Source organism: Trachurus trachurus (genome assembly GCF_905171665.1).
Source record: "Trachurus trachurus genome assembly, chromosome: 14".
NCBI lineage: Eukaryota > Metazoa > Chordata > Actinopteri > Carangiformes > Carangidae > Trachurus > Trachurus trachurus.
This window is the reverse complement of record NC_139903.1, coordinates 31,422,182-31,446,538: the sequence shown is the minus strand read 5'-3', so window position 1 is coordinate 31,446,538 and position 24,357 is coordinate 31,422,182. Positions and strand designations below refer to the sequence as shown.

Genomic DNA, 24,357 nt, shown 5'->3' with positions numbered 1-24,357 from the left:
ACATGAGAGAATACGGTCCTAACCCTACACTCCAAAATAAAACAACGCGATTGACACCTTCGGAATGGCGGCCCCTCAGAATAACGGACCTTCAGAATTTTTCGGAATAGTGGGCCGGAATGGGGGTCACCCTCCATGTATGCATATGGAGATTTACACAGTGGACACACTGTGTAAATCTCCATATGCATACATGGAGGGTGACCCCCATTCCGGCAATACAAGGCAAAACTCCTTTTTTGAAGGAGCATGTCATTCAAAGTGAAACAGTTTTATATAACTTCAGTAATTACCTCAGCAATTACTTGCACAGAGAGAGTGATGGGCCTTTGTACTTTGTCAGCATTGAGATGCTAAAGCTAATGTTGATTATTGTCTGGATAACTTTACTGTCAGCAGCCATATATCACTGGTAAATTACACAAGATATTTGCAGTAGTATCGTAGCTAGTCTCATAACTAGATGATACAGCACAAATATGGATTACTACAAATGCAGCTGTCATGCTGAGCAAGGTAAAAACAGCTGGGGCACACCTACACAAAGGGACAGGGCAGGGAGAAAGAGAGAAACCAGCACTATTACCATATTGACGCGAATACAAGATGACCGTAATATAAGACGACCCCTTTATCAAGACCTGTTTTTGGAAACATTTTTTAAAGACAAAATCAAGGAAAATGTAATCTTTTTAAAATCACGTTTTCAGTATCAGTGAAATGACAACTGTCTGCAGCGCCCACTGATCTGTACTGACATTGTTGTTGTTCCGACAAATGAGTTAAAAACCACACTGTGGTCTGGAATCGTGGTGCAGAAGAATGAGTTTGAAACCTATGAGTTTGGCTATTACCTATGAAAAGGAAATGGAAAAGGACCTAAACCAAGTCGAGTAGAGCCGAGCTGTAACTGTGTGGTGGAGAAGAATGTGAGAGAAATAAAAGCTCTGTCTTGATTGGGCAGGCGTTGTTTGGTGCTTCTTTTGTTCGGATCAATATGGTCATTTGTTGAATTTAGTTGAAGCCAGTTAGGCTGTCTTTACACTGCACGGTTCAAGTGGCCTAATTCCGATTTTTTCCTCTCAAGTGGCTCAGATCGGATCTGTAACATGAATGTGTAAACGGGACAAATGCGCATGGAATCGGATATTGTCAGATCAGATTCAGGCCCCCGTCATATGTGGAAATAAATCAGATACAAATCGGATATCCGCCAATGCGTCTGCAGTCTAAACAGACAGACTGGATATCCCCTGGCAATGCGAGTCGTACGTCATCATTAATGCGTCAGCGCATATGATGACAGCGTATACGCAGGACGGAAACAGCAGCCGCGAAGCATGGAGGACGAGGGCTCAAGCCAGTGGTCAAACGCCGAGGTCTGCTGTCTGATAAGCCTGTGGGGAGAAGAAAGCACGCAGACGAAATTCCAAGGGTCGTACAGAAACAGGCACGTCTACGAGGAGATATCAGCTGCCATGGGAGAGCATGGATACAGGAGAACATGGTTACAGTGTCAGCGAAAAATTAAAAGTTTAAAAGCGAAATATAAGGAGGTGAAGGACCACAACAGCAGGAGTGGAAATAGCCGCATCACCTGCCCTTTCTACGACCAAATAGATGCGATTTTAGGTGACAGGCCGAGCTGCCGACCACCCGAAATCCTCGACAGTACAGGACCGGACACCCAGGAAGACGCCCGGGAAGACACAGACACCGGTGCCAGCGTTACTGGTAAGAAAAGAGATGATGATGATAATGCCACTAATCTAGCTAACGTTATCATGCAAATCACCCTATATGTACACACACAATATATTTTATATATATATATATATATATATGAATGAGAGAGAGAGAGAGAGAGAGAGAGAGAGAGAGAGAGAGAGAGAGAGGGTGTGTGTACATATATACCATATATACAGTAGGCTGTGTGTGTTTATTGAAGTAGCCTATATCATAGTATTAGCCTATGTATGTGTGTATATATATATATATGAATGAGAGAGAGAGAGAGGGTGTGTGTACATATATACCATACAGTAGGCTGTGTGTGTTTATTGTAGTAGCCTATATCATAGTATTAGCCTATGTATGTATATATATATATATATATATATATATATATATATATATATATGAAGAGCTCTTTTCCAAAACGCGATAAACGCCAAATTTTAAAAAAATGAGTTTGTCACGCCATTTTGCTGTGTACTGAGCCTATTACACTGCTCCATCAACGTATCACGTCAAATCGCTACATTTCCCTGTTTAAAAGGCACCGCAAGATGCAGTTCTCCTCCAAACCGCGATAAGCGCCAAATCTATTTTTAGCCAAAACGCGACATCTCCTCCCTCTCCTCAGAATTCTATGAGGCTCCATGCAGTCCAACATGGCGGTGCTCTGAACCCAGGTTTGTTTTTAGTCATTCATTCAGTAGTTTCTGGGTTCTGTGTTAATTACTGTATCTGTTTATGTGGTGGACACTGTGCCGTTATACCCCCACAGCCCCCGCATACCGTACGAGCCCCGCCCCCGCCTGTAACGCCGCGTGTCCTCCGAATCAACTATCGATTTTTTTTTTTTTTTTTAACAGCAAAGACGTAGTTTTGTTTACAGCAACATGTGCTCACATCATGATAGCGTCTGTATTTTGACTATTAAAACTTTCATAGTCCATAGTTCTCTTTGTTTAACATGTAAAGAGACAGACATCATTACCGTCAACGCCCCCTCCCTCCCCCCGACGTGCGCACACACACACACACACACACACACACACACACACACAGAGAGAGAGAGAGAGAGACACGCAGCACCTCAGTGATGTTCTCATGTCATGTTGGTTGGTTTTTCAAGACAGAAACCATCAATTATTGTTCTTTTAAATGTGGATTTATAGCGTTTTGAGAAAAAATAAAATAAACTTTGAGTTTTTAATCAACAATATTGTTGTTTGATTTAATAATCATTGTTCATCATGTCCAGACTGAGCCAACAATCATTTTAACAGGATAAATTGAATATTAACAAAATGGGTGGGTCTAGGTAAAAAATGTCATTTTCTGGAAAACTAGTAAAATGGATTTATAGCGTTTTGGAAAAGAACTCTTCATATATATATATATATATATATATATATATATATATATATATATACATATATATATATATATATATATATATATATATATATATATATGAATGAGAGAGAGAGAGAGAGAGAGAGAGGGTGTGTGTACATATATACTATATATACAGTAGGCTGTGTGTGTTTATTGTAGTAGCCTATATCATAGTATTAGCCTATGTAGTGGTAGTCTGTTGGTCACAAATGAAGATTTGTCCTTCAGATGAGCCTCCTGACACACCTCCGTCATCCTCTGGGACAACATCACCCACTGATGAGAGACCCACCACCAGCAGGGAGGGGGTGATTTCTTCAGAGCCCTCCACATCAACATCTCGCTCAGACCCACAGAAGCGTAGTGGATCAGGTGAATCTACACGCAAGAAGCGAAGAAACAAGATGGAAACCACAATTGAGATTTTCAGCCAAAAGATCAAGGAGTCACTCTCCGAAGCAGATGATAGCGAGCTCCAGCTGAAACTACAAGCTGCTCAGCATGAGCATGAGTTGAGAATTATGAAGCTGCTCACAGACTCCCTTGTGGGGAGGCAATCCTCCCAGCCAACCAATAGCAACAACACCCTGTCAAGGCCATACCCACATCATTCCCACCCCTCTCAATTTGGTCCAGATTATTATACCTACCCTGTCACCTGTCCTCAGGATCATACACACTCTACTCCTTATACTCACCAAAGTGATGTCCACGCCCAGCCTTCCTTTCATCAGGGATATTCATCTCCACATTATACATTCTTTCATAGGGATAACCCCCTCCCGCCCCCCCTTCCTGGCCTTATTAATTCAGTCCCCTCACCAACCTTCACCAATGTTCACCCCTCATCTTCTCAACAGGCCCACATAAGCTCCCAGGCAGTGGGTTGTGCCCAGCCAAAGCAACACAGCCCCCCACCAGGATCTGCATCTCATCATCCATCTCAGAAGGAGTAATCCACCGCCCTCGTTTTTTCAGCTGCTTTGGTCCACGTAGTTCAGACTTTACAGTCAGGCTATATGTGTTTGGGTTAACTGTATTGTTTCGTCTTTCTGTCAATATAGAAATTGTAGGTGGGACTATTAGCCCACTTTTGTTTGAAATTAATGTTCATTCAATGTCATGCTCAGAGTAGCCTGGAGTTCACCTTTTGCATTAACCTCAAAACACCTTACATGCTAAGGAGGAAAGAACATTCCTGGAGTTTACAGATTGTTTTAAGCAGCAGCTAGTGCTGTTAGCAATGATTTGATTTAATAACATTTTAATTTAGAAGAGCCACTGTTTTGAACAAAGTGGCAACGCAGAAAAGTGTTTAGTTTATTGTGGAAATGTTGACACAAGGTGTCAGAGATATTATATTTATGTTGGAAAATGTGAACACATTGACCATTTGCAACTGAAATAAAAATTCACAGCATGAAGAATTTTGACTTGACTTTTAATATGCTTAAGATGCAAATGATCTCAACATCCTGCCTGTAGGCAGCCATCCTTAGAAGAAGAATAAAAAAAAACATTCTGTACAGCTCCTCTGAGGGACTTTCAATGGAAATAAAAATCACAATTCAAATAAGGTTTATCATAGTCAAAGTTGTCAAAGAAATATAATAATTTGAATAAACTCCTTTAACATATGAAAAATGACCACAAAGAGCTGTGACACCTGACTTCACTGCTGTGTAGCAAAATGTTGGGTCAGTGCTTCCCTGACTCTTATGGGTTGGATGTCTGCAACATTGTACAGGTCAACAGGCACTCGAGGTACATCATCGGCCCCAGCTGCATCAGGATCCTCAATGTATGCCTCATTGTATTTTTCACAAATATTATGCAAAATGCAGCAAGCAGAGATGACTGCAGGGACCAGTGATATGTTGACATCAAGACGTTTTGCCAGGCACCTCCATCTACCTTTTAAACGGCCAAATGCACATTCCACTGACATTCTGGCCCTGCTTAATCTCTTGTTGAAGTATTGCTGGTCTTCGGTCAGATTTCCTGTCTCAGGGTAACCCTTCATCAGCCATGAACGAAGTGGGTATGCTGGATCCCCCAGCAGCATGATGGGGACTGGTGTGCCTCTGATCTCCTCGGTGGTCTACGGTTATGATGAAAAAAAATTACCCAGACAGCCACAAATCTACCAAGGTGTCATTACTGAATGACCCACATGTTGAAAAAATACAGCAAAATATTGTTGCTGATTTGTTTGACAATGCGTGGCAACAGATGAGTCAAACATTATACTCCATAAGGACGGGAGTGACCCATGTGCTAGTTTGAATGTCAGAGAAAGTATAACTCACATCTGGAAAAAGGACTCCTCTTTCACCCATATCATAGATCTCGGAATTCCGAAGAACCCGGGAATCATGTACACTTCCTGGCCACCCGATATTAATGTTTGTGAAACTGAGGAAAAAATGGTTATTATTGATGACCAAGATAATCAGTGGAGTAAAGGCAGTGAAAGATACTACATGAGAAAATAAGTAAGCTGATCATTGAAAATGGCTACAATGAATGACTCTGATTGCATTGGGGTTTTTCCTCTCATTTTATTCATTACTTCATTTAAAACAGGGACAGTGTAGCCTACAATAAATATATTGCACAAGATAAAGCACTATACTGATTTCATTCTGTTGTCCATGGGCTTATCTACATGCACACATGTAACAATATATGTATATATGTAATTATTCCACATGACAGTACACGTTGATGACAACAGGATTACACTACTTTTAACACTAAATTAGGACAGAACGAAAAAAAACATTAGCATCAGAGAAGTCAGTTTTGGCAAATTATAAAGCAATGTTTTATGTTACAGTCTCACCTTGTTGATCTAGTATGTCTTATATCTCTAGACTCCAGCTATAGCCTATTTATAGCTGTTGAAACAAATTGTTGAAGGGGCTAAATGTACACTAGTGGTATGAGTTTGGCATTTTCTGTAACCTATTTAGAACTTATTTCAACAGGTGAGGTGCGTTTCCATTACCCCTTGAAATGCGCAAAACCTAAATATCGAAATTAAAAACTGGTAATGGAAACACCTACATTTCGAAAAAAAACTCTCAAATATCGCAATATCTCTCATGAGGTGGTTTTTGAGACGTATCGATACAAACGTGTATCACAAAAGTGTAATGGAAACACTTTTTTCGCTTTTCTACACTTCACCGGAGTTGTGTGTGTCCACGCTGTGTTGGTTTATGTAACTTGAGGGGACAAATGAACCACATGTTTATTGTCATGCATTGCTGACCTGGGCATTGTTTCTCATTAAATTAGAAAAACCTTTCCTATCATTCCCCTTTTCCGTGCATGGTTGAAGGAGATTGGCCCGCATCCACGCTCCCACTCCCTCCTGCGCCGACATGTCCCCTTAAGTCACATAAACCAGTACGGGTGTGTGGACACACACAACCATCTATATTGTTGTCAGCGCCTCATCACCGCTGGTGTCAAAAGTTCTTTCTGCAGTCAGGTTAAAGCGCACATCAAATAATCAAAAAACAAATAATCCCTCTATATCAACGGAGGCAGCCGTGCTTGAGCAGCTTGGGTTGGAGGTGGTGTGAGTCCGGGCCAGCGGGGGACAGAGGAGGGGGCATACGGGCTTCAGCACAGAACAACTGGCCCTAGTGTGAGTGCGCTCCATAATACTGTACATCCATGGTGCGCCCTTATCTGTGGCCGCTGCCAGCGCCACACGGGCTTTGCCTTTCAGCAATCAAGCGCTGTTTTTGTCTTTGTTAAAAAACAATAACAGCAACAGCTGTAGGAAGCTGAGATCGCTGTGCGTCACCATAGAAACGCAAGACGCATTTGGAAACACCCGCAAATAGCAATTGCACTTTTTCGAAGTTTCAGAAATAGGCCTATCGCTTTTATTTTGCGAAAATCTGTAATGGAAACGCAGCTGTGTTTCGTTTTTGTTGTACAAGTCTGTCACCAGCAGGTGGCACAGACAGATGTGATGATAGATAGAATGCATACATCATAGCTGCATCTATTTTGGTAGGCTAATTGCGATTAAATTTAGGTTTTCTTTTTGTACTGCCTTTTATTTTCCCTGTAATGTATGTAGTGTGGTTTGTGGAAGTTAAATTGCAGTGGATATTCTAGCAACTGAGAAAAAACATTACTCCTGAAAATCTAAATCATATTATGTCCTTACCAATATCTGTGGTCCACCACTGCCTGCAGCAACATGGAATGCCACCCCTTTCTATTGAAGTAGTCCGTGTGATTTTCAGCTGGAGTGATGATTGGTATGTGGGTCCCATCGACAGCCCCAGCGCACTGTGGGAACCCCCAGCGGTTTTTGAATCCCAGAAGGATGTTTCGGAGCTCTTCACCCTCTGGCAGCTTTATATGCTCACGCAGCATGCCATACCCCACGGCCTCGGTGAACTGGCGGACAATCAGGCATACTGATGCCTCGCTGATGCCAAACAGATGTGCCAAAGTGCGATAGCCAGCTCCTGTGGCAAGCCACCACAGTCCGACTCCTACTCGTTTTCGCACAGGGATTGCCTGGCGAAATGTTGTATCTTGATAAGACAGTCGTGGCGACAACTTATCACACAACATAGAAAATGTTTCTCTTCGCATACGGAAGTTGCTGACCCATTCATCATCATGCCAACTTGCCGCAATGTTGTCCCACCAATCTTGACTCCTTTCCCGTGTCCACACGTTTCGCTGTACAGTTGTAACACTCATTAATGCTGCATACGCCCACGCCTTAATAATAATTTTCTTTCTTTTCATTCGCCTAAAAATGCGGCTATTTCTGTGGGCACCTCCAAAAAAGTTACGGAAGCACAGGGCTTGAAATATCACATCTGTTTCCTCGCCAACCATGTTGTTTACATTTTACTTCCTCTCTGATGTGTGTTATTAACCTGCAGCTGGGCCAGCTGACTTCCTCTTCCGTTTTTGTAGTCAACGGCGTTTACGCATGCGGGTCGTTTGCGCAAGGAAAGCAGGTGTAAATGCAGATTATCAGATCTGGGTCACTTCTGATAGAACATGTAAATAGACAGTCAAACAAATCGGATATAGGCATCAAATCGGAATTGGGCATCAAGGCCTGCAGTGTAAAGACAGCCTTAGTTGGGTCATTTACAGAAGTTCCGTGACCGTGGAGAGCGAAGGTTCGTTTCTCACTGGATTTGTTATCTATGAAGGTTAAATAGAAAATTTAGCTAGGGTGCCCCGCCCAAAAATATGGGGAAATTTTTTGAGAGCCCTAAATCCAAAATGGCTACCGTCTGCCAAGCTGGAAATTATCTTTTCAATGGTTTGACCCACAGTGCTGCATAATACATGGTTTCTATGACTATTTGGGTCAAGAAGTTCATAAATTATGTAGATTTATTGATTTGACCTATTTTTGACCTTCAAATTCAAGATGGACGCCAATTTTTGGCCCTTTAAATGGCCATTTTTCTAAATCATCATAGAGCCTCAATATTAAGCTCAAATGAAAGCTCTGCTCATACTGAGTTCAGTTTAGGACAGTAAAATTACAAGTAGGCCACACAGAAGTCATCTCACAGGTCAAAAAGATCAAGGTTTGTGGTGAGAAACAAACTTTGCTGATGTTCTTTTCCATTAGTTACCTGAACTGTGTTGGTCAGTGGTCCCATCAATTCATTATGAACCAGGAAATCATTTTACACTTCTCAAAAGCATAAAATATCTCTAAAGTTGTCTTCTGCAGTGATTCCCAAATCAGTCAGCCCCAATTCCTCAAAGTGTCTCAGCTAGGAATTTTCCAATGACATTAGCGTGTGGAAACTTAAAGAGTGGGTGAACATGTAAAAAGCCTTTTTGCCATTCATAATGTCATTGTGGAGCTAGGCCTCAGAGGCTGTTTCAACATCTCTGTGTTCAGGATTTAACTGGTGGGTCTGAAATTAGGGCTGCAATATGTAACAACAGTGTAAGTGTATGCTCATGTCATACTACAGGTAAAAGCCAGTGAATTAGAATATTTTGAAAAACTTGATTTATTTCAGTAATTGCATTCAAAAGGTGTAACTTGTACATTATATTTATTCATTGCACACAGACTGATGCATTCAAATGTTTATTTCATTTAATTTTGATGATTTGAAGTGGCAACAAATGAAAATCCAAAATTCCGTGTGTCACAAAATTAGAATATTACTTAAGGCTAATACAAAAAAGGGATTTTTAGAAATGTTGGCCAACTGAAAAGTATGAAAATGAAAAATATGAGCATGTACAATACTCAATACTTGGTTGGAGCTCCTTTTGCCTCAATTACTGCGTTAATGCGGCGTGGCATGGAGTCGATGAGTTTCTGGCACTGCTCAGGTGTTATGAGAGCCCAGGTTGCTCTGATAGTGGCCTTCAACTCTTCTGCGTTTTTGGGTCTGGCATTCTGCATCTTCCTTTTCACAATACCCCACAGATTTTCTATGGGGCTAAGGTCAGGGGAGTTGGCTGGCCAATTTAGAACAGAAATACCATGGTCCGTAAACCAGGCACGGGTAGATTTTGCGCTGTGTGCAGGCGCCAAGTCCTGTTGGAACTTGAAATCTCCATCTCCATAGAGCAGGTCAGCAGCAGGAAGCATGAAGTGCTCTAAAACTTGCTGGTATACGGCTGCGTTGACCCTGGATCTCAGGAAACAGAGTGGACCGACACCAGCAGATGACATGGCACCCCAAACCATCACTGATGGTGGAAACTTTACACTTTACTTTACACTTTACACTTTCCTGAGATCCAGGGTCAACGCAGCCGTATACCAGCAAGTTTTAGAGCACTTCATGCTTCCTGCTGCTGACCTGCTCTATGGAGATGGAGATTTCAAGTTCCAACAGGACTTGGCGCCTGCACACAGCGCAAAATCTACCCGTGCCTGGTTTACGGACCATGGTATTTCTGTTCTAAATTGGCCAGCCAACTCCCCTGACCTTAGCCCCATAGAAAATCTGTGGGGTATTGTGAAAAGGAAGATGCAGAATGCCAGACCCAAAAACGCAGAAGAGTTGAAGGCCACTATCAGAGCAACCTGGGCTCTCATAACACCTGAGCAGTGCCAGAAACTCATCGACTCCATGCCACGCCGCATTAACGCAGTAATTGAGGCAAAAGGAGCTCCAACCAAGTATTGAGTATTGTACATGCTCATATTTTTCATTTTCATACTTTTCAGTTGGCCAACATTTCTAAAAATCCCTTTTTTGTATTAGCCTTAAGTAATATTCTAATTTTTTGACACACGGAATTTTGGATTTTCATTTGTTGCCACTTCAAATCATCAAAATTAAATGAAATAAACATTTGAATGCATCAGTCTGTGTGCAATGAATAAATATAATGTACAAGTTACACCTTTTGAATGCAATTACTAAAATAAATCAAGTTTTTCAAAATATTCTAATTCACTGGCTTGCAATTAAATGACGTAAGTTAGTAAGTGACCGATTTTGTTGACGGTGCAAATCCATAATATGTCATGCTTGTGTAACATCACCGCTAGCTAATTGTTTTGCATGTAATCATGACAGCTCAATGATAATCCACAACCAGTTAATATTTTATGTGCACCAATAGGTGGTGTGCAGTCACATGATTCCGATGACGCGTGAAGTTCAGATGGGGGGCAGGAAGTGGAGAACGGTGATTGGAAATGAATGGAAAGCGAGTACTTAAAAGTGTTGGGTAAGCCTGTGTGACAGTGGTGGTCCTGTCACTATGCCTCCAATTGATCATGTGCCCTGGCTACTTGGCCAAGGGGATATCCCTTTGGGTGACTGGCAAGCACGCATGACTCTTACCCGGGAGGTGTGGGTTCAATCCCTGCCCGGGCCCTCTTCACCTTGCCACATTGTATTGTCTAAAAATAGAAAAAGATATCGGATGTGATCCATACACACTGAGGGAAAGTGAAGAAAAAGGCCAGCAGAGTGGAGAGACCAAAAACCAACCGCCCCGCTTTCATCTGTGGGGTGTTTGCAGCTCGGAGCCGATCAGGAAGGGCGGAGGATCGGACGTACGGTGGGTCAGTAAGACGGCTGAGGCAGACGGGGCGTCTCAGACTTGTGGCGCGTCTCAGACTTGTGGCGCATCATTGAAAAGTTGCATCTGCCTCGGTCGTCTTATGACACCTCTTCCTCCGCCGTTAGGCGGTGAATGGCCCCGAGCTGTGAACACCACGCAGCTGGTGGGAATTACATGCCATGTTTCAGTCACATAATGGAGATAATAACTTCTTTCTGGTGACCTGTCCAGGGTGTACCCGCCTGAAGGCTCCAGCACACCTGCAACCTTAAGATTCCTTTATTTGTCCCACAGTGGGGAAATTTACATTTGTGCAGCAGCAGCAACAAGTAGCAACAGGATAAAAGAGAAAAAAACAGAATAAAACAAGAGGAATATAAACATCACACAACAATAATTTATAGAAAGAAAAAAAAAAAAGTGCAGTAGCCTATGTGCAATAGTCCAAGTTTTGGGGGGGGGGGGGGGCGTGACCGAGAGCGGTGCCTGTTGTGCAGTCTCACAGCTGCAGGGAGGAAGGACCTGCGATACCGCTCCTTCACACACTTGGGGTGAAGGAGTCTATCGCTATGGGAGCTTTCGAGTGCAGTCAAGGTGTCTTTCAGGGGGTGGGAGTCTTTGTTCCTGAGGGAAGACAGCTTGGCCATCATTCTCCTCTCTCCCACCACCTCCACCGGGGGGCATCCCAGGACAGAGCTGGCCTTCTTAATAAGTTTGTCCAGTCTCTTCCTGTCTGCCACTGAGATGCTGCTGCCCCAGCTGACCACACAGTAAAAAATGACTGAAGCCACCACAGTATCAAAAAAGGAGTGCCCCCTGCACCCCAAAAGACGGCGGCGGCGGCGACAACGGCGACGACGACCGGAGGAGAACTGTAGTTTCGCTTTTACCCACCACGTCTCTCCTTCGACGCAGAGGGGAGGGGGGGGGGGCAGTGTTTCGTACCCGTGCAGGGAAGTTACATAGTGCAGTTTCAGCCGACGCGACCCAGCTCAGGCTGCGGCGGCAGCACCATTCATCCTATTAACCATTTTTCTACCATTGCAATGAGTCTGGAAACATTATTTTAAGGCCGAAAAACTCCACAATGTTACTTTAACACCTGCTTATGGCCCCATGCCCACTGGGACCCCAAAATACAATTCACTTTTTTAAATCTGTAGTGCGTAACTTCTGTCGATCCCTACAGAAATCCTGCATGATTACAATTACCCTTAGTTGTTGTTGTTGCACTTCAAGTTGTTGTTGCACATTTGTGCACTTGTGCAGTTTATTTTAAACCAAAGATTAAAAAGCAGATGACGTGTTTACAGCAAATGCATTGTTTATTGGTTTATTTTGTTACTTTTTGTAGGCATAGTTCATAGCATCACACCTAAGTGTAAATCAACCCCAGACTACACATTCAGCTGAATTTGGTACCATTTCTGATTTAAAAAAAAAACATAGGCTAGATGTGTAAAAAGAAGCCAGGCTAGGATGATGATTCGTAATGACTGATTAGAAAAATTAAATAAGTTTGTAGTAGGTGTGTAAATAATCAATAATCAGTATTATTGGCAGTAATAGTGGGCCCCAAATTAAAATTTAGCTTGGAGGGCTTGTGTGCAAAGTTTATCCCTGTATTGATTGAAACCCGATGTGGCCCGACACATGAGTGCTAAAGCCTGGACCCGACAAGCCGCCCGACTCACTAGCATTGGTTGAGTGAGGTATTATTAAAGAGTAAGGTAAGCTGATGGGACTTCCGGATGCAGCGGAGAGCAGACGTGTATTCGTGAGCTCTCGGTGGTAGGCGCTAGCTTCTGCCTTTATCCTGATTTAACCTCTCATAACTTTGGATTTTATACAAGAGGCGAAGCCGTTAAGAACTTTCTTCCTTTTTTTTTTTTCTTTGCATGGCAAACTACAATTTAAGAAGTACGACTCAAACTCCACGGCACTTGCACGAGGCAACCGCAAGAAACATGGCGGACGGGGAAAAGGGAGAAATATCATTCAGCCAGCTTCTCGATGCTATCCAAGAAACCAAAGAGGATCTCACAAAACATATTGACAAAAAAACAGCCGGCATACAAACAACATTAACGAAAATTGAATCCTCACTCTCTACACTGTCGGACCAGGTTGAGGAGATGGAAACACGAGTGAGTGCAAACGAAGACGACATAAAAGATGCACACGACCGCGTCGGCAAAATGGAGAAACTAATAACACACCTCAAAGACAAAACTGACGACCTAGAAAACCGCAGGAGATCCAACATTCGGATACTGAACGTGCCGGAAAAGGCAGAAGGTCGTGATGCGGTAGGATTTTTGGAAACGTTTATACCACAAATCCTGGGCAACGATAACTTCACTTCACCAGTCACTCTGGAAAGAGCGCACCGCATCGGGAAGAACTCGGACAGACCGCGGCCCCTCATCGCCAAGTTCCTGAACTTCAGAGACAAAGAGAAAGTCCTACGGCTGGCCAGAAGTAAGGGAGAGATGACATACGAAAATAAAAAGATATCGTTCTACCCAGATTACAGTGCAGACCTACAGCGCAGGAGAGACGAGTTCCTTGAAGTGAAGCGGAGGCTGCGAGAGAAGGGGATGGAATACGCGCTGATCTACCCAGCCCAGCTTCGCATTAAACACCGGGGATCCGTCAAGTTTTTCTCCACTCCAGCCGAAGCACAACGCTTTATGAAAGAACTGCCAAGTGAGTAGGCTAGCAAGATGACAAAAGTGACTGCAACACAGTCCACAATAGACGCTGATGAGAAGGGATGTGATTCCCACTTCGAAATTGAGAGGGAAAAAGTGAAAATATGCACCTAAGCTGTGACATAGTAGCCTAACCCTGTTATCTTCAAATGTTCAGAATATCCAATCTGGGACCATGATAAACCTGCATCTGATTACTAATGCATGGTCAATTGTTCATTGTTCAGTTATGACTATGTCCAGATTTATAACACAGCAGACCCTGCATGCAGGCATACGAGCATTATGGGTCATATTTTGCATCCCAGTGGTAGAAGGGGGTCACATTCTACACCTAACGCCTTAAAGTTCAAAACTTTGTCATATACAAAATGAGTGCCCAATTTGAATTTTCAGCAGTTGCTGGAGCCACCACTGTTGTGTAAGAGAGTTACCTACCTAATGTGGTTTTGTTACAGGGGTTTTACTAGGCAGGTTTTTACGTTAATGTTTTGGGGTTATGTATGGCTTCTCACTAAAACTCTAACTTCTGCTTACACATATGTCCAGAATATTATTTGGTCCAGGTTGATTCTTATCACTATACTCATATTCATTGTTTCACCACCTCCAAACTCAGGGCAGGAATACAACCAGGCAGCCTTAAAGCTAACTACCATGACACTTGTTCTGTTGAGACATTTATATGAAGTACCAACACTATGGGTCAATTAACATGTATATCGTGGAATATTAAAGGGATCAATTCACCAATTAAGAGGAAAAAAATGTTGACATATTTAAGGAGGCAGAAAGTAGATATCGCCTTTATTCAAGAAAGCCACCTCACTGACACAGAGCACCTGAAATTGCGCAGGGACTGGGTGGGTAATGTGTTCTACTCCTCCTATTCCTCAAAAGCAAGAGGTGTCGGAAAAATGGGGGGGGGGGGGAGGGGAGGGGGTGGGGGAGGCTACATGTGTTTTTGTTGTGGTTTACTAATGCTTCTCTCAACCAATAAAACTAGTCAGGACCGTTGTATTAGCCCAGTGGTTCTCAACCGGGGGTGGGGTGGCTGGGGGGGGCTTTCCCGGGGGGGCGCGAGCACAGGACAGGAGGGTGGAGGTCAGCTCCCGGTCGGTAATTTCTCCCGCTAATCAGTGAATGAAAAAAGTAAGATTTTGGGGGATATTTTTCGCACTATCTGGCAACCTGGGGCCTCATTTATCAAAGAGGGTGTAAAACTGCTACAAAATTTTTGCGTATGGCGAAAAGACGAAAATGGCGTACACCCAAAATATTTACACCTTTTTCAGATCAATCAAACTATGCGTACGCACAACTCTCCGCAATTTCCCTTTGATAAATCACACCGGACCCAAGAATGGTGCACACGTGAACACACCTTACTTCACTCCCAGAACGCCATATATGGTCAGCACGTGCATATTAATTAGCCATGTGCGCTCTGTGGAGCAGCTACAAAGTGACAACGGAGACAACGGGCGGAGGGCAGGGGAAAGAAGCGGAACTACATACACAGCGATATCGGGCAATAAATCAGTCAGAAAAATGATCTTGCATTTTAATAAGCTACAATAAAAACAAAAACCTCCCAAATCTCAAAAAACGGGAGCAGAAAGAAGAATAATCTTATGTAATCTGCCCCTTTATCCCAGAAAATCTTTTTTTTTTTTTCTCTCTTTTATCTAGATGTTAAAACAATGTAGGATTTCCACGATAGTTACCATTACTTTGCACGCCTTTCTACACAGTTACAGCTCTACTGGACTCAGTTTAGGTCATTTTCCATTACAGCTGAGTCCTTCACAGTTCCTCCTCAGGGCCCCGTCGTCTTGCTCTTTATTCTCTTCTCTCGTCAGCTCCAAACTCACGTGCACCTCGTTAACTCAGGTGACAGAATAATAACAGTCTCAGTAGCTGCAGATCAGTGTGCGCTGCTGCTGGTGTGTTTTTAAACTTAGAGGGTTTGATCCTTATCAGATGTCACACTATAGTGTGTAAAAGCAAAAAAGCAAAATCCTCAATCCGCTCTGTTTATCAATTAACATAGAGCCTAGTGTTATTATAGAGCGGGTTGGATTGCCAGCATCAACGGTCCACCACTAGGCAAGGCAAGGCAAGGCAATTTTATTTGTATAGCCCGTTTTTACAAACAGTTTGTCTCAAAGGGCTTTACATGGCATCGTAACAACATCCTCTGTCCTTAGACCCTCACATTGACTGAGGAAAAACTCCATGGAAACCCTTTTAACAGGGAAAAACCTCAGGGTGAGCAACAGAGGAGGGATCCCTCACCCGGGACGGACAGACGTGCAATAGATGTTGTCACAGACAAGAAAACAGTTTACAGTTTATGTCACAGAATGTGCGAAATATGGAAATGTTAGCAGGAGTTGATGAAGGCAGCCTCTGGTGAGGGGGGGGGGGGGGGGGGGGGCAGGGAGAGCTGGCCAGCTTGATGGGAGGACTGGGTGGTAGACTGGTCCATGGGAAGGGAGGGGAGGCCGGTCTAACAGCTGGGGAAAGGGTGGGGGGGGGGCGATGCAGGCTGCGGCTGGTACAGAGAGATGGAGCTCCGGTGGATCTACCACAATTACTTCAAAAAAATCCTACTGTGCTCTTCTAAATGTACTCCGCGCTCCTCTCTCCCTCTCACACTGCAGTTCTCTGACTCAGCAACGGTGTCGCCAATTCCTCCGGTTCCCTAAAAAAGGTGCAAATCACGGTACGCCAGGGTCAAAATGGGTGTAAATGTCCGCACTTTTCCCCGTCAGGTTTTGGCTTGATAGATCCCAAATTTGGCGGAGAAAAGTGCGTACGCACAAAACGAGGGGAAAATGGTGTAAAAAAACGTGTATCCACAATGATAAATGAGGCCCCTGGCCTGCCTGCACTGTTGACGTCAGCACGAGCCGACCTATTGGTCCGAGCGGACGTGGTGGCGCGCATTCGGGTTTTTTTCCCATGCATGTCCGTGGCGCACCGCCACACAGACATGCACCCCCATAGCAGAGGAAACGGGCCCTTGAATGGCTGGTCTAGACCCCTAGATTTAAAATATGAGACTTGTTTTTGCTCCCCACTAGACCAGTTCTGAGTTCAGTTTAAGTTTCATACACTCCAGCCATTCTTGCCTTGTTGTCTCAGTCAGTAGCTACTCAATGTGCTTTTTATCTGAACTGTCTTCCCTTTATGTTCTTCTCAGAGTACACCAGAATGCTTCATTTATGTGTTAAAATCACAATTTTTTTTCTGGGAGGGAATGCCCCCAGACCCCCCTACAGATGTTTGGTGACTCACCTTTTTCACCACTTCTGAGTTTGCAGGCATACAGTATGCATCTTCAGGTATATGCACCCCTACAGGGGTTTGGTCAGCCTTGGTCACCCTTCTGGTCATTTCAACAATTGAAACTGCAAATTTTTCATTGTCCTCAGTGGTAAACAGAATCATTTATTGAATATCAGAGAAACAACATTTTTAGGTTCCTTCTTCAGGTTTAAATATACAAGGCAAGAAATTACGACAATTTATGCACACCTGGCGAAGGAACCCTGACTGGGTGGTGTTGGGAGTTGGGGGGGCAACTGCATTGAAGTAGCTTGGGGGGGGGGGCAGCTTGCAAAAGGTTGAGAACTCCTGGTCTAAGGCATACACACTATACTCATTTTTATATGAAAATATTTGGGAAGAAAAAAAAAAAATAAGGAACCACTCTCAAAGGGCAGCATAGTGTATAGATGAATGGGGGATATGATTTAGCCGGGGGAAAAATTTCAGTCAATAGATTTTTTTTTTGCTTTAATGCATGTGAGTTTGACTTTTGCCTTGGTTGAGGCTTCTGACTGAGAAGGTGAGTGTTTCCTCTGACAACAGAGATGATGCATGAGGACAGGTCTGATTGTCTTATCTCTGATGCCATAGATTAGAGCACTCAGACATCTTGGGAAGATTATAACACACACATAAATGACAACTTGTATCCGCACTAATGTTATTCTGTCCACGACTTTAGAGAATGCTATGAGCATTGGGTTGTGTATAGTAGATGAAAGACTGAGGCCCAGTTGCACCAGATGCAGCAGCAGTGTGTTCTGAGCCTTTCTGGCTGAAGCTTTGTCTGTAGCGGCTGACCTGGCTGCTACCACCACACCAACATAGGAGTAAATGACTGTCACAACACCTAGAACACACAGAAAATAAGTGAAGCCTCTGTCGTAAAGATCAGCCACTGGATCAAGCAACATGCTTTCTTTGCCACAAAAGTTCTTCATCTGAAGAGTCTCTAGCTCCTCAAATGGAAAATTCAAAAGCAAAAGAACTCGAGTCAGAACACTCAGTGAACTGATTGTCCAAACCACAATGATGGCCACTCCAGTGTTTTTGATGGTGATGATTGTAATGTGTCGCAGTGGGTAACACACAGCTACATATCTCTCCAGAGACATCACCACTAGTGTTAGAGGAGAAATCACATTTGTGAGATTGGCGATCATGACGAGAACACCACACACGATATATGTCATCCTCATCCTAAAAGTGGCAATGAGGTACAGTAATTGACTGTCTAACAGCAATATGATGTCTGCAAATAGTAGGTTATACAGAAGAATATACCGAGAGGTCTCACAGAAAACATGTTTACTCCTCAAGGTGAATAACAAAGTCCCATTAATGAAAAGAAACACAACACACGGTACAGTAGTTACAATGGAAAAAAAACACCTTTCCAGTATCCCTCGTTGAGTGAGGGTAGTCTGGGATTGGGTTGCATTTGACATCTTCAAAAAGAATTGAAGAGACATAAAAACATGTATCCACTTGACATAAATGGACAGAACAATCAAAAGGAATCTTATTATGTTTCTATTCCTAGAACAGAAGATATATGCCACTGTTTGAGCAGAGAATGCAGCAGAGTTAACATGAAACACACACATACTTTTTAGTAGTTCAGAGGACCTGGTTGTTTGCATGTGAGCAGAGCTGGTCTGCAGGGTTTGCCTACCACCACATGCTGTTTATGAACTCTGTCCCCCTATTCACCTTATGTAACACAATTACACACAAGCAGTTTTAATGATGTACCCAACCCTTTAACAGTCACAACTATTTCATCATTTTATCCTTGAGCGTGAGCAGCTATTATTAGTTCAAGTTGGAAAACCTATATTATCCCCTAGGGGCAGTTAGTTTCACAGCCAGTAGTAAGGATTCAAGATTCAAGACAACTTTATTAATCCCTTAAAGGGCAATTTCATCTGGCAGCTCGTGCACCATGTACGTGTAACACAAAACACATAAAAACAGAGAAAGAAAGAGAAAAAGTTGGCAACTGAAATCTCAAAATTCTGAAGCTCTATCCACACGAAAACGCAGCATCACCAAAAATGATCTTCTTCTTGTTCGTTTTTGCCGTAAACATGGCATCATTCCAAGAAATATCTGCACCCACACGGATCCACTGGAAACGACCCAAAACGCTGTAGTACATCCTCCAGGCTTGTGTGGAGCATGTGTGGCGCTGTAGCAATTAATGCTAGTGTATTGGTCCCTGTCGGGTCCGGCCAACAATTGCAGGTCGGCCCGTTACAGCTCTAGCTTGATGAGCAGGATGAGTGCTATGCGGTGCTGTGAGCCTGCACACAAACAGCGGGCAGAGGAAAACAGCAAAGAAGAGATGAAACCTATCATCTCATTTGTGCCTTTTCCAGCAGATTTTTCAACTACTGTAGTAAATCGTGTCTATATTCAGTTTGTGGGTAATCTTTTTACTTTCTCAACAATGAGAGCAGCTTGTGGGACCGACTGGGTCGACGGATCCGAACCCAATCCAATACTGCGTGCCGGGCATTTGGTTCGATGCCCTCTGTCAAACCGCTGCTTCATATGCCGTTGCTGCTCTGCATCTCTGTTCTTCAGAGAAGGTGTCACTGCTGGAGAGTTTCCCATTGGAGGGCGTGGACGATCCAGGGCAAGCTGCAGTTCGCGTCCCAGCATCAGGAGGGCTGGAGAACTAACTTTTGTGGTGTGTGATGCTCTGTAATGAAGTAGAGTGCTCTGCAGTGCCAATGAAAATGGAAAGCCGTCTTACAGATGTGCTCTGAGCCCATTCTTGAGTGTCTGGTTGAACCTCTCCGTGCCACCGTTACTCTGAGGGTTGTATAAGGCAGTTTGATTCCTCTCCCCTCCATGAAGGATGCTAAGTTGGCCGAGATGAACTAGGGCCCGTTATCGGTGGTGATGGTATCCGGAACGCCCCAACATGCAAACAGGGAGGAGAGGAAGTCAGTGACCACCCTGGTGGTGATGGAACCAGCGGGATGCACCTCGGGCCATTTGGAATGGAGATCATAGGCGACCAGCAGGAAACGTTGGTGCTGAGGGACGCTGTGATGGTCGACGCAGATATCCACCTGAATGTGGATCCACAGTGCCTGTGGCCACGGCAAGAGCTGTAAAGGTGGAGGCGGGGACAGGCTGGTTTTACCACTGGTGAGTGTGGGAAATGGCCGTTCACTATGTATTCACTATGTATCTGAATGTGTGTGTGTGATTTGCTTATAATACGTGGCACTGAAGTGGCCATCCACTATGTGTGTGTGTGATTTGCTTATGTACACTGTGTTCTGTCGAAGCCTGTCTCAGAGCAGAAGTCCATATAAGGACCACAGCAGAAGTTACAGCATCACCTGTGCAGGTGGGAGATATCAAACTCAAACAGCCCGATTCAAATTCTAAACTGACACAGGGAGTAGGATGAGTAATTCCTAAAAAGGGTATGGGACGGAGAGAAACCAAGGCGGGGAAAGATGATAGCGAAAAAGTATAAGAAGACTGACAGGGGTAAGCTTCTTTAGAACACAGGGCTCTTGGCCCCAGACACAGATCTGCTGTAGTGTGTTCTCCAAAGATCTTTGCTCAATAAATGGTGATGATATATCAACTCTAATTCTCTCGTGCAACTAGTTCTTTCCTTGCATCAAACCAACCGCGGGGAAGTCAGAGGCGTACTTCAACATGAGGCAAGCTGTACAGTCTTTCACCATCACCTCCACGTCTCTGTCGATGCCTGGCCACCAGACCAAGCCCCTGCAGCATTGCTTAACCTTCACAACGCCCAGGTGACCCGCATGCACCATGGTTGAGATGCGTGCCCTTAAAGCGCTGGGGACCACTGTACACAACCATCTTGCCACGCCGACGTCATTCCAGCAGGAGAGCTCACCCTTAACGCGGTGGAAGGGCACAAGTTCCTCCGGAACTCTGGTGGGCCAGCCCTCTTGGATAAAAGTGCGAAGCTGGGCAAAAACAGGGTCTTGTGCAGTTGCTGCTTGGAGCTCCTGCAGAAAAATGGCTGCCTGGAGGGGTGTGTGTCTGAGGGGTCCTGGGCGGTGTCTGGCACAGAACCGGGTGTGGCTCTGGAAAGCAGATCTGCCACGATGTTCTCCCTGCCGGGTGTGAACTGTGTAGTTAAGTTGTACGCCTGCAGTCTCTCAGACCGGCTCATCGGCTTATGTCCAGATCCAGTTGTGGCCAGCAGGGCAGTGAGGGCTTGGTGGTCCGTCCGCAGGGTAAAGTGCCGCCCGTACAGGTACATGTGCCAATGTTCACATGCCCAGACACAGGCCAGCGCTTCCCTTTCCCCCACCGAGTACTTGCGTTCAGCTGAGGTGAGAGACCTTGAAGCAAACGCCACCAGGCGCTTGGCCCCTTGCTGGAGTTGGGACAAGACAGCGCCGACTGCAGTGTTGGATGCGTCACACGTCACAAACATAGGACTCAGCAGGTCAAAGTGGGCGAGCACAGGTGGAGAGGTGAGCTGGGATTTGAGCCAGCAGACAGCAGCAGAGCAAGCAGGAGTCCAAGACCAAGGTGCATCCTGTTTAAGAAGAGCACGCAGTGGTGCAGTGGTCTCAGAATAGTGGGGGAGGAAGCGCAGATAATAGGCAGTCATTCCCAGGAATGATGATAGCTGTGCAGGGCAGGAGGGCTCGGGCAGGCGCAGGACAGCATCAACATTTGAGTGGAGCGGGCTCAGGTCATCACTTGTTGGGCGGAACCCCACGAATTCGACGACCGGAGCTGCAAAGATGCACTTCTCCCCGTTCAATGTTAGGTTGTGGCTGCTGAGCATGTTAAGCACCCTGGAAAGGCGCTCGTCATGCGAAGCAGCCGTCTCTCCATGCACCACGATGTCATCTAGATATACGACCACACCTGGGATGGCCGCGAAGATGGTGGCCATGATTTTCTGGAAGCAGCTAGGGCCGGAGCTGAGGCCGAAGGGCATGCGAGTATAATGAAAGACCCCCATGTGAGTAACGAAAGCAGTGAGGTTGCGGCTGTCTGGGTGTAGGGGGACCTGTAGATAGCCTTGGCGAAGATCGAGCTTGGAAAAGACTGTTGAGCCGTAGAACTTGGCAGACAGCTCCTCCACCGTGGGCAGTGGATATTTGTCTGGGATCACTGCTTTATTTACCTGCCTGAGGTCGATGCAGGGGCAAAGGCCATCTGATTTCTTCTTTGCCACCACCAGGTTAAAGACCCATGGTGAGGCGTTGACTTGCTAGCGTCCAGCAGTTTCTGCAGCTCGGCCGTGACAATATCATGTAGGGTGAGGGACAGCCGGCGCAAAGGTTGAATGACCGGGGGTACGACCGGGTCAATGAGCGGCTGGTGGTTGAAGGCGGTAAGGCAGCCCAGCCCAGTGAAAAGTGACGGCCAGCGGTGCTGCCAGGGCGTGGACACTGTCAGTATGGTGGAACCCGTGTTGTCTGTGATGGAGAAGCCCAGGGCGCAGAACAAATGGAACCCCAGGAGGTTGGAACCATGGCGAGACACCTGAAAGGTGAATGCTGGAAGAGCTGTGGAGCTGTAGCGGACAGAGAAGTTGACGGTGCCTACCATGCCGATTTTAGTATGTCCATAGCCGTACAGCTCCTACGCACCTGCCCTGCCTGTCTGTCGAGGGAAAAGCCGCCGTACTCATTAAGTAGAGACCTGGAGGCAGCAGTGTCCAGCAGCAGTGGAAGGCAAACACCGTCTAGCTCCACCGTGCACCATGTGAATGGCTTGGCCCTGGAGCCCACAGAGTGAATGGTGGTTGGGCTTGATGGGCGGGATGAGCAGAGTCGTAAAAATATGAGACTTAATTTTGCTCCCCACTAGACCAGTTCTGAGTTTAATTTGAGTTTCATACACTCCAGCCATTCTTGCCTTGTTGTCTCAGTCAGTAGCTACTCAATGTGCTTTTTTTTTTTATCTGAAACGTGTTCCCTTCATGTTCTTCTTAGAGTACACCAGAATGCTTGCACATGTTTATGTGTTAAAATCATAAATTTATTCTGGGGGGGGGATGCCCCCAGACCCCACTACAGGGGTTTGGCGACTCACCTTTTTCACCACTTCTGAGTTTGCAGGCATACAGTAGCCTATGCATCTTCAGGTATATGCACCCCTACAGGGGTTTGGTCACCCTTGGTCACCCTTCTGGTCATTTCAACAATTAAAACGGCTAATTTTTCATTGTCCTCAGTGTTAAACAGAATAATTTATTGAATATCAAAGAAACAACATTTTAAAGCAGTACTAAAGAACTTTCAGTTTTGGTTGAGTTTGGCGGTGCCTGTGGACCAAAGCGGTAGTGTTTTGCCTGAAGAAAGACTCAATTTCCCATGAACACTAGCGTGAAGCCCTGTAAATATCCTGCATTAAAATCAACAGAAGACATCAAAACTAAGTTTCTGTTTTCAGTGGATCATTTCAAAGTGAAAACACAAACATAATCCATTGCTAAAGTGCCGTTTTGCCTGTTCCCTCCTTGTTGTGACTCGCAAAAGTGAAAGTGAAACTTAAGTGAGAGCAGGGTTCCTACCATGCTCCTCAAAGCTGCTTAGTGCCAGAGAAAGAGATACAGACCCCCTCAGGCCATGACAGAGGTGTCATTCAACTTGTTGTAAGTCGATGTATCATCACAAAAGTTATGAAAATATTTTATGAAGATTGAAAAGTTCCTTAGTGTTGGTTTGAGAACAAGTTTTCTTCATCAGGTTTAAAATACAAGGCAAGAAATGATGACAATTTTTGCACACCTGGCGAAGGAACCCTGAGTGGGTGGCGCTGGGAGCTGGGCAAGGCAAGGCAATTTTATTTGTATAGCCCGTTTTTACAAACAGTTTGTCTCAAAGGGCTTTACATGGCATCGTAACAACATCCTCTGTCCTTAGACCCTCACATCGACTGAGGAAAAACTCCATGGAAAACCCTGGGGAAGGGCAACTGCATTGAACCAGCTTGGGGGGTTGAGAACTCCTGGGCCAAGGCATACACACTATACTCCTTTTTATATGAAAATATTTGGGAAGAAACTGTGTGGCAAAAAAAAGGAACCGCTCTCAAAGGGCGGCATAGTGTATAGACGAACGGGGGATATGATTTAGCCGGGAAAAAAATT

General features: G+C 44.7%; 1 protein-coding gene across 1 annotated transcript; it reads right to left on the bottom strand.

Annotated features, from left to right (window-relative positions):
• Positions 1-17,677: 17,677 nt before the first annotated feature.
• Positions 17,678-18,682, bottom strand: LOC310996598 (odorant receptor 131-2-like; the record flags this gene model as incomplete). The annotated part of the gene is made up of 1 exon (XM_083986019.1): positions 17,678-18,682. The coding sequence occupies one exon, from the start codon at positions 18,680-18,682 to the stop codon at positions 17,678-17,680; it is 1,005 nt and encodes a 334-aa protein (XP_083842145.1).
• Between the last annotated feature and the right edge of the window lie 5,675 nt (positions 18,683-24,357).